This window comes from Strongylocentrotus purpuratus, unplaced genomic scaffold, assembly GCF_000002235.5.
Source record: "Strongylocentrotus purpuratus isolate Spur 01 unplaced genomic scaffold, Spur_5.0 spur5_scaffold_19, whole genome shotgun sequence".
In the NCBI taxonomy this organism is placed as follows: Eukaryota; Metazoa; Echinodermata; class Echinoidea; order Camarodonta; family Strongylocentrotidae; genus Strongylocentrotus; species Strongylocentrotus purpuratus.
In genome coordinates, this window is record NW_022145604.1 from 3,787,684 (window position 1) to 3,799,100 (window position 11,417).

At 37.3% G+C, this 11,417-nt stretch overlaps 1 protein-coding gene across 1 annotated transcript; it reads right to left on the reverse strand.

The window, feature by feature from the left end:
* LOC100890351 (bcl-2-like protein 1) lies at positions 1 to 8,685 on the reverse strand. The gene is made up of 2 exons (XM_030990060.1): positions 8,094 to 8,685; positions 1 to 184 (listed from the first exon to the last, which is right to left on the reverse strand). The coding sequence occupies exons 1-2, from the start codon at positions 8,541 to 8,543 to the stop codon at positions 38 to 40; spliced, it is 597 nt and encodes a 198-aa protein (XP_030845920.1). The 5' UTR covers positions 8,544 to 8,685; the 3' UTR covers positions 1 to 37.
* Positions 8,686 to 11,417: the final 2,732 nt, after the last annotated feature.

Consider the following 11,417-nt stretch of genomic DNA (forward strand, 5'->3'; position numbering starts at 1 on the left):
AATTGCCTGAGGTTGCAGGCTGCTTGAAAGCAAATCCTCACGATCGGAAGAAGAATGCACCGACTGTCAGGATACCTAGCGTTGCCACGCCGACAAGCTGTTTCCCACTCCAGACTCCGTTGGTGAGAGCAGAGTCATCCAGGGATGAATGAGAGAGATGCTTGTAGAAATCCACCAAGCCATCCTGGATGGGAAAGAGAAGAAAGAGAAAAATGCAAATTCATGAGGACAAATCCTAAAATAATAACCAAGCAAATAATGATATACGAGCACATGTTAGTTGTACATTTACAATTCAATTTCATCATATTTCATCATATTCCCTCTGTATTCTGTAATACCATAGGTGGTAGGTCTATGGTAATACAGACATATTTCACATTGACGAGAAAAGCACAATGAACTATTATTATACGGTCACTTTGAATTGTTATCCAGTGATAGTACAACTTTCCAGTCTTATATAATGTACATATACATGTACATATATTAATCTAAATGTAAAGTGAGCTTTAAGAATGACAGCAGACCCCCCCCCCCCTCCCTCCACTTTGAATACAAAAACAAAAATAAAAACAAGCACATCTACATGTACATGTATGTACACTGTAGTATGTAGGAATTTGATTTTAAAAAGACTTCATTATATTTTCAGTTTTGTTGTTATCATATTTCCATTAATATCACCACCAGCGTTACTCACTGTAGACATCAACATCAACTTGTAAGATCAATAAACATGCCTTAAGGGGTCAGATTCTATCACTATCAAGTTCAATAGTACAGCTCAGATATTTGTTCATTCTTTAATTCTTTCCTTGAAGATCTTTACACTATCCCTGCAAGTCATGAATCTTATTAGTCATCCAGACCAGACCACTGCTGACCTGTCCAATTTCAAAGAAAGAAAAGAATATGGGGTCCCCAGGTCTCACTCTATGTGTCAGTCGGGGAGGCAGGCGAGGGCACTCTTTTCTTCTCCTTATGAATCATCTAAATTATCATAGAATGCCTGGGTTTGGTTACTTGGAAAGCACTGATCATCTATTTTTCATTTTCATCCACTTGTGCAATCATGTATGACATACAGTAATAAAGATAAAAGTAGGGAGTGTATTAAAGTAAGTAAATAGGATGCTGACATTTGTCCATTCTACTACTTGATGTACATGTAAGGATGTCTGATTTAATTTCTAGTTTTGGCAAGGTCGGTGTACTTTCTCTCACTATTTATCAACAACATGAGTCATTACATGAGAAATATGCACAAGAGCTTTTTGTATATTGTATGTAAATGTATGTATTGTAAAGTGTATACTCTTTTGTTACTTCCGTTTCTGAACACGCAAAGCGTGACATCTTTCTTGAAGCCACAATTTTAGAGCGACCAAAAGAACTACCGTCATTTGAAACGATATCCATTTATTTCCTAAAGCATTTAATGAAATTGAAATTAGGTTTGTGAATTGAAAATCTTAATTCTTAAGTTCTTTAAAGTAGATATTCATTGATTAAAAAAACTAACTTTATTTCATTGTTGCAAAGTTGAAACTTTGATTCGACATGGTTATCAAAATTAAATGCTTGGAAACATTCAAAGTAATGATTATTATAAATTACAAAACGCTTAAATACAGCCACGGCATAGCACCTGAAGAGCTCTCCAAACGCTGCTGAGATGTGTGAGATCACAGTATGGACATGACTTGCACAAGCAGACGATGTCCCATGACATCCCACACATTTTCAATGCCTGTGCTTTCATCTTCTCTTGAGTTCTTTCTATTACTTCACTACCATCGGGCTAAATGTATAATCTATTTCCTCACTCTAAACCCCGCGCATGATTTATTTTGATGATAAATGCAGCGATACAAAAATAAAGGAATCTGTCGCTTGTAAACAAAGTAAGACGCCATTGTATATTCAGCAGCACACACCGGGGTATGTTCGGCATTTCAAGGGGGAACAAATGCCGTCCTTAATATCATTCCAGGGGTTTTTCAATTTGAAAGATTGGTTTCTTTGATTGTTAATTAACCCCTATCCTTTGTATTTACAAGCAAAAGATTTTAGTTATCAGAATCGGGTCATATCCCCTTTTGAATGGTTTGACATGCCATTACATTTATATACACAAAACTTGTTATAATTTGAGAAATAATAGCTTTGCAATTATGTTTATTCTCTATGGGATGTCGTCTGCTTGGGCAGTGTTGGTCCATATAGTTACGTCATTAAAACATCGTTATTTTTCCGGCGAATCTCTCGTATATCCCAGCTGCTATGGAGGTGGTTGTATTTGTATTTTTATAAATCACCCAATATGTAGTTGACCTAAAACTTGTCCGATGGCCAGCTGTTAGCTTACCAGTTTCTAGTGACACATTAGTTGACATATTTGTGATCTCCTTTGAATTTCACCTTTAAGCAAAAGTATCAGTGTGAAATTTAATTTTGAAATACCCAAAATTGAATATTTAAACCCAGGTTTCGGCGTGACAATCAGGGACTGGACGGGGAACTGTTTCAACTCAAGCCTAATGCTAATATTGCCTAATTATAATTTTCTATGTAAAACTTTGGAAGTTGTAAATAAAACCATACAGTACATAACATTTCTTCTCATCCTATTAAACCCTTAACCTAAAAACGAAGGAATTTCCAATCCAAGCCCTAACCACATATTTTTTTTAATGAAATAGTCTAGAGCAAATATCAATAATGACATCAGAATGCACTGGTTGCCATCATAACCTTTATACAACATGTGTATTTTGTGTACTGTACAATACATGTACGTACATGTAAATTATGTAATCCACGAAACAAATGTTTAAATGTAAAATGTAGTACCTTGTATACACTTATATTCCAATTCCCCCCCCCCCCCCCCCCCCTGTTTCCAGCAAATGCAGAAGTCAAAAAACAAAAAACAAACAAACAAACATAAAACATATATTTAAAGAAAAAAATACTTGATCCCCCTTTAATGTCAAATAGTCAATGTAAGAATTTTACTGAAACATTCCACTATTTCTGATACCCATATTTCATTAAAACAAACAAGCAAATTATTTCCTCTACTTCAATCAAGGTCATTTTCATCTGAAAATCAAATTATTCATCATCATTCTATCTTCTCTTATTTTTACTTTTCAAGCAACACTTACTTCCGGCCCCTACAGGCAACCACCTTCCTCATCATATGATTCATATCCCATGACTATTTCACTTTGAAAAGTTTCCAAAAATGTTCATAAATCCGTGAAATGGAATTTTTTTTGGCACAAAATACAACTCTGTGGAAAATCCTGTTAAGGAATTACCTAAAATCTTTTTTTTTTTTAATTTAAAAATCACTTTCAGTTTTGTGAAATCACAAAATGTTTGATTTACAGTATATACTGTAATTAAGACATACAGAGTAAAGACATACATGTATACAGGTCAAGATGAAAATATAGATGAAAACTATTATATAATGTTTTTTCTTCATTATGAATGCAAATGGGCAGGTCCAAGCTATTTGGATTGTGACGTACATGTACGGGACATTCAGAGACTTTAAACAAGAAATAACAACAGATGAAATTATTTATATGGCTATCTTTTAGTATGAGTCTGTGGCTATTATGGGCTAGTTCATTTGTGGAAAGTTTTAGTTCTGACCAACTCTTTAATTAATTTTTAATGTAATTAATGTGCTGCATGACGTATGGGACGCTGCAAACCGTACGTCATGCTGCACATTAATTACATTAAAAATTAATTAAAGAGTTGGTCAGAACTAAAACTTTCCACAAATGAACTAGCCCATAATAGCCACAGACTCATACCAAAAGATAGCCATATACACTGTAAATAATTTCATCTGTTGTTATTTCTTGTTTAAAGTCTCTAAATGTCCCGTACGTCACAATCCAAATAGCTTGGACCTGCCCAAATACAGTTGTGGGAAATGTTGTTTTCGTATGGTTTTTTATTCCATTGAAGAAAAAAAATCTGATGATTAATGAGGTAACCTTTTTTTTACCTTTTTAGTACAGTGGTAATCAATTAGGGAAAATACCTTGAAATTAAAACAAATCACAGTTACTAACCAAATTTGACCAAATAAAACAATGTATATTTGATTTGAAAAGTGACCCCAATAAATGCATACAAATTTGTAGGAAGTATTCAATTAATCACATCATTAAACATATTTCAAATTCCACATTATAAATAGACCATAACACCATTTTCTCACGGCCTTCATAATTTATGCTGCCTGCAACCTACATGTACAGTATGTAACCAAATATAAAAATACCACACCTCCACCTATAATGAAATTAGTCTACATTTACAGACACTACATTGTAAATATACACTATAATTGTACTCTTTATATGGACCAGTATACATGTAGTAATTTTTTTTTAAATAAATAAAATGTATTACATTTCAGTATAATTTGCAGATTTCTGATTAGAAGCATCTAATCTGTATGTACAGTACTATGATCTACATGCACATCTATAGTACATGTATATGTATGTATCATACAGTATGTGTACATTTACCGTTACATGAAACTTTGTAGGCCTACAGTACTGATGGAAGTGGCTAGACTACACTTTTTACACCGTTGCTTTTCAAGCTACCTGTACATGTACATGTCTACAGTTGTATGTACTATACATGTAAAGTAGGGCCTACATACAGTGAGCTGAACACATGTACATGTACGATTGTACGTACACATGTACATGAGACTGGCACAACAAGCTTAGCAGTTTTAGTGAATACAGTATTACCTCAGTCTGGAATCAAATCTTCTTTGGTGATGAATACACTTTGTTTATTAAAATTCACATAGCAAATGACTACATTACAAGTTCTGAAGAGTAAAGAGCCTCATAACAACAATTGCTGATACAATCTCAACTACAGTACTGCTTCTTTTTATACATGTACATGTGTGGCAAGTATGACTCTGTACTTGTCATGTCTGACGGATAAAGACTATCGCAACCTTGCCAAACTGCATACTTGACCTCTGTGGTGGATAGGGTCAAAGCCAAGAATGCTTCCCTATACAGAGCTCCAAACCGCAAGCTATGTCACTAGACCAGACCTGCAAATGTAATATTTCCAGCTCACAGTTCGATGCCCTCAACTCTTTGCTCTCATGATGACGTCAAGGATTTTGCTGACCTATTTAACAACTGCGGGCTGACCTACCCACATTTATCCCCCTCTGTTTCTATTGCGGTATTGTGTCTGAATGGATAGATTGGAAAGGCAGGAACTAATAATGTATACTTTCGCACATAATAAAAGGATATTTGTACAGTTCATAAATGTATGTGTATATTTCTGGCAGCCTAGTATTAGTAGTGTGATCTGTACACTGCATTTTATATTAACAGTGTTTAACCATACTTCGTAGTACATGTAGGTCCATGTTTTAACATCCATCCCTCTCCTGTAAGTGTAATCTGTATGCAGAGCTGCACACTGGTGGTTTAGTGTAAAATGAATGATACATTACATGTACATGATGCATTTATGTACTTAAAAAAACAAGTTTTTACCTCATATCATCTCGTAGGATGAAGCACAACCGACCACCATGAAGAAATGATCTGAATGATATTATGTAAATTTTATTTTTCAACTATTCTGAAACGTTACTTATTAAGCGCTTACAGCATGTAGAAATCATCAATGATCTCTCAATTTTCATGAAATAATCAATGTACATTTATGATAACCTACTGACTACTGGTTTCTGTTATTCCCAAGGACTTTTACATGTACATGTTTTAAAGGAACCACACAGATCCATCTAAGGGACAATGACACAATGGGTTTAGTCCCATGCATAGAATGAAGAATCTCATTATGTTTGATCAAGAGTTGCTATTTGATCGTAAATACATTCACTCTTTGAGCAAGTTGTACAATTCTCTGGTGCACAAGTCTCTGGAGTAACTACAAAGTACATGTACCAGTGTATATAATGCACATGATTGTACACGTAGTCAAACCTGTCTATTGAGGCCACACAAGGGAAACACAAAAAGTGACCACTGTACATACATGTACATGTAGACAGGTGATTGTCCAATAGTCCAGATACAATTTAAATTCTATTAACCACCCAAGATAATTGACCAGGCAATATTTTTGTGTTTGGGGTAAATCTGTTCAAAAGACACTGCAGATTTGTAAATGACTACATGTAGATGTCCTGTTTGATTAAAGTCAGTATAAGCTTGTGAGTACTGGTAGTGGTACATGAATTTTCTATTCATATTGGGCAATATATATTAAAGCATAGTCCCTCCTAGACCGAAAGCTTCAGTCTCTGATATCAATGGTTGTTGCGCTGAGATTGCATCTGGCTCCTCTGACGGTGACCGCATATGGGGAATGTCAACAAATGTCAGTTTTATTAAAGAAATGACCCATATCAGACGGTTATTTCTGTCTTTAATCCCTCCCTACAACTGTAAAGTGATAGGACTCAACTAAAAAAATACACTAAACAGTAAACACACTCTCTCTTGAACACTAACGTTCTAAGCCAATGATATCCCACTTGAGGATCAGGACAAGGTACACATGTACAGAACAGATTCAGACTTCAGAGACAGATTCAGAATGTTCCCTCGCTCGCTTTAGCAAAGCGTGACATCGAGATCCATTTTCAATCACTGAATGATTACTACATGTCCATTTACATGTTAACAAAGGTATTGTAGACTAATCACTTCATCAAAAGTTGTATATGTGTCCAGTTATCAAATACATGTAGTATCAATTTAATTGTACATTAGTTATCCAATTTTGTCATGAATAATCAAAAGTAAGTAAACACCTAAAGATCAAGAGTTAGATCTCCAGTGTACTGGTATGTAAAACCGGATCCATATTCCTTTTGTTTCTTTTTCTTTTTTTCTTCTTTTCTTTTTCTTGATTGAAACCAAATTAAAAACCAAACATGTTGTGCTGCTTGGTCTACTTGGTACGGTTGATCAGACACCCAAGAGAGGATAAGGTTGGGGAGGATAAGGTTGGGGAGCCTCAGAAGAAGAAGTACCCCCGGTAGTAGTAGAAGAAGAAGTGGTAGAAGAAAAAGAAAGAAAGAAGAGAAGAAAAGAAGGAGAAGAAGGGGGAAAAGGGGGAGGAGAAGAACCTTCAAGATTGAATGAAGCAGACTACATCAAAGAAGAAGAAGAACACAAAGGAGGGGGGAAAGAAGAAAAAGGATAGAACTTAGATTAGAAGGAGGAGGAGGAGGAGGGGAGGAGGGGAGGAGGGGAGGAGGGGAGGAGGGGAGGAGGAGGAGGAGGAGGAGGAGGGGGAGGAGGAGGGGGAGGAGGAGGGGGAGGAGGAGGAGGAGGAGGAGGGGGAGGAGGAGGGGAGGAGGAGGGGGAGGAGGAGGGGGGAGGAGGAGGAGGAAGAGGAGGGGGAGGAGGAGTGGGAGGAGGAGGGGGAGGAGGAGGAGGAGGAGGAGGAAGAGGTGTGATGTTTGTGAGTGCATTGTCCATGAACCAAAATGATCTTATGAATATGATGATATAGCCTAACTTGTAAGTTTAGGCCATGCATGAATAGCAATTAAATAAATACTCAGTACTAATGTTAGAATAGTAAAGGGTGCTATTTCAGAATCATATCCATAATCTGAACTGAACTCCGGCGTGGAGATACCCTACTAAAACATACAAAAAATCAACATCAACTGTTCAAATAATGGTCATGATTTACAAGTCGTTATGTTTCTTAAGACCCGTTTAGTTTCGTGTCAATTTGCAATTGTATTGTGCAGCAGTTTGCCATGAATCCCGTGAGAAAGTGTAGACCTATGTAATAAGTCTTTGTTTTGGGAAAATATACTCCAAAAAAGATAAGAAAATTGACACAAAACAGGTGAGAAACACAACAACTTTTAGATTAAATCATGACCAGTTCTTAACAATTGATGAAGATTTAGATGATTTTTTTTGGTTGTATTTTTGGTATCTCCACGCCAGAGTTACGGATCAAATTATGGATATGATTCTGAATAAGTGCCTAGTAAAGCTTTATTTCATTACCCATCCGCCATTCGCATGAATCCATGTGATGAGATGAGAATTGATGTAGGCGACCATCAGCTCTTCAACCGTGGGGAACGCCCGGGGGATGTCCTTCTCTTGACACCACTCGCACAGGGCTCCTCCGAAAGAGAAAAATGCTACAATTCGTCCCCAAGAAATAACACCATCTACAAAAAGCTCACTTGTAACGGCCTTAAATGTCGAACTGATAGTATTTTCAGTAATTTTCAGTTGATTTGGCATATCACTGAAAGAATCTCTGTAGTCATTCATGAGTTTTTCGGAGAGATTTACGATGGCTTCATGAAGATCCTCTGGAACATTTTCGACTGATGACATGATGGTTGACAAGCAATCATTTTCCTCTGCATCAACACCATTTCCCAAACATTGCAGTCTGTAACGTAGATAATCTGCAACTATGCTTGCTGTGCTGATATCTGGCATCTTGTAAAATCTTCTTATTCAGTTAGAAATATACCAAAACAGGTCACAAATTTTTATTTTTATTTTGATCAGGTATCAGCCTCAAGATCTGCACAATGCACATTAACCTATAACGTACGTACGTACGCGCGCAGAGATAAACTCACATGTAAATCGAACGGTAATTCCCCGTTATACTCGAACGCATTCGCTTGCGTACGAGTACGCAGTTATGAATGAAGGATTCTTCAACTTTACAAAGGATTTATTTCATTTTGTTGCGTTTGCATAGATATTTATTTTATTTTATTGGTTACTATCAAAAAGCATGAATATAATTTTTATACTAAAATAAAAGAAATTTCAGTTTAATAATATATTTCTTCACCAATTATTTAACCATTTACTTTTGTACTTAAAAGTAAGTTTACCCCTTACAAAATGCACTCGTCTATTTACGGAAACTCATCGTAGCTTGACGTCACATGTACATGTGTCCAAGATCAAATAATCCACCGCTCACATGCGTTTGTCGATTTCTTGGAAAATGTATTGCATAACCTGCACGACTGTACCTGTAACTTTCCAGAGAGGAAATGAAAGTGGTCCCGTCCCGATGACGCAATACATGTATTTCTATTTTTACCAAACTTTGGAATTAAGTAGCCCAAAGTAGGCTCGCAGTATACATTTTAGTTCAGGTTGAGTTTACGTCACAATCGGGTGGGGGTAAATTATGCTCCCACTTTTTCAAGTAGGCCTATATACACAAACGTAGCTCAGGGTTTTTACTTTTTATAGGCATTAAATAACGGTCAGATGATCGGATCCGGGGACAACTCGGCCCAGCTGCAAAACGGTCATTTTTTGTCATTTTACCCTAACTCTAACCCTAACTCTAACCCTAACCCAGCCCTAACCCTAACCCTAACCCTAACCCTAACCTTAAACCTAACCCTAAACCTAAACATGCAAAAAAATGACCGTTTTTACAGCTGGGCCGAGTTGTCCCCTGGTCCGAGTTAGCCCGACTCCAGATGATCCAGTCATCCAGGGGCCCTCTTTAGGGCCCTTGGTGGGGTCCGGAAGCTCAGAGGTTTTAGGTTTTTAATTCAGTCAGATGAGCATCGAGGGGCCCGCCTTAGGGCCCTTGGTGAGGTCCAGGTGGTAGAGCCCCGGAAGCTCAGGGGTTTTAGGTATTTAATTACGGTCGGATGAGCATATTTTTATATCTCATTTGTACGTGACATCACTCATTTTTTCTCTCTCTCTCTTTCTTTCTTTTTCTCTTTAACATACTTTTCAAAAAAGTGAGGGGGCAGGCTCGAGCCCCCAAGCCCCGACGTTCTGCAGGCCCTGACATGAAGGCTTCTAAATATAAGTAGGCCTATATTTTTTCGCCCGACTGTAAATTTGGGAATTTGTAATTTTCCAACAAACGCATAAAAAGGTACGATTTACACAAAAAAATGAGAAAAAATGCCGGAAAATCATGTCAATTCAGCAACATTTGTAAATCACTGATGGTATCAAATTAGAAATACCCCCCCCCCCCCATTAGTACGCCGGTGTTCAAGGGCTCATGTCTAATTCTCACCCCTATAATAATACAAAAAACACACCTACACGCTTTTCCATCCTCTCACAATATTTCCACGATATGCGCGTATCGCTATTATAAAAACCTCCATTGATAAGGCATGCGGAATGTATAGTAAATTTAATTAACTTCCTTTTCTTTGAATAGAATTTAATTTGTATGTGATTCAATTCAGGTTTTATCATTTGTATGTTCTTTTTGGTTAAAAAATAGAAACCATCTTTACTCCTTTACTGCGTTTTTGGGGGAGGGGGGTAATGCGCGGCCCCACACTTTTTGGGTTGGGGCGAGCGCCCCCCCCCCCCCCCCCATTCCGGCGCCCTTTCCACATTTCCTTTTTAACTATCCTCTACACTTTATCCCCCTCCAATCCTGTATCCTTTGAGCCTTGATTTCTCATGGTGTATTATAGTTTGGATGCCACACGTGCTCTCTCCATTCCTTTGCCCTTTACTATTCTAACATTAGTACTGAGTATTTATTCAAATCGAAGAAAGAAGAAAGAAGAAAAACAGAAAATAGACAGACGTGATTGAGATTTTAGGCAGAGATAGAATTAAAATAGATAGACTGCAAAGAGAGAGAGACAGACAGACAGACATACATGAGAGAAAGAGAGAGGGGGAAGGAACATTATTGACAAAGGTGCTACTACCCCCGTACTACCCCCTCTCACCCCATCCTTCAGTGACCTTGATATTTTGAATTTCATCTTTCAAGTATTAAAGACCAGATGCCCCTTTAACTACGGACGCCACTGTTTATCATCAGTATCGTGCTTTCTCTCTCCTTTCTACTTCCTTCCCTATTTCTCGCTTTTATCTATCACAAGCTTCTCTGTCACTTTCTCACTTCCTTTCCTTCACTTCATTTTCTCCCTAGACTCCTTTTCCCCTCTCTATCCTATTGCATCTCTCATAATTCTTTCAACAACGACTCTCTTTACCTTCTCTCTAAACCAATGTCACGTGTTCTCTTTCCCTTCTTTGTCAGGCAAATTCTCTTGCCCTTCTTCTATTTGTTCTTGATCACCGATTTCTCTACACCTCTCTAGTTCCACTCCTTCTCCTTTCCTTTCCCAGTCTATTTATCCCCTTTTTTCTTGCCCCTCTTTTTTTATCTAAAATCTCCCATCTTTTCCCCCGAGTCGTCCTATTCGTTGTTTAATCTTTCATTTTCATTGCTCTCGACATTACCCTTTACTGCTATTAAGTCACTTTATCTCTCTCTTACTTTTCCCCCTTATTCTCTTTCTCTCACTCTTTCCCATCTTTATCCCTCTCCTTCTAATTGAT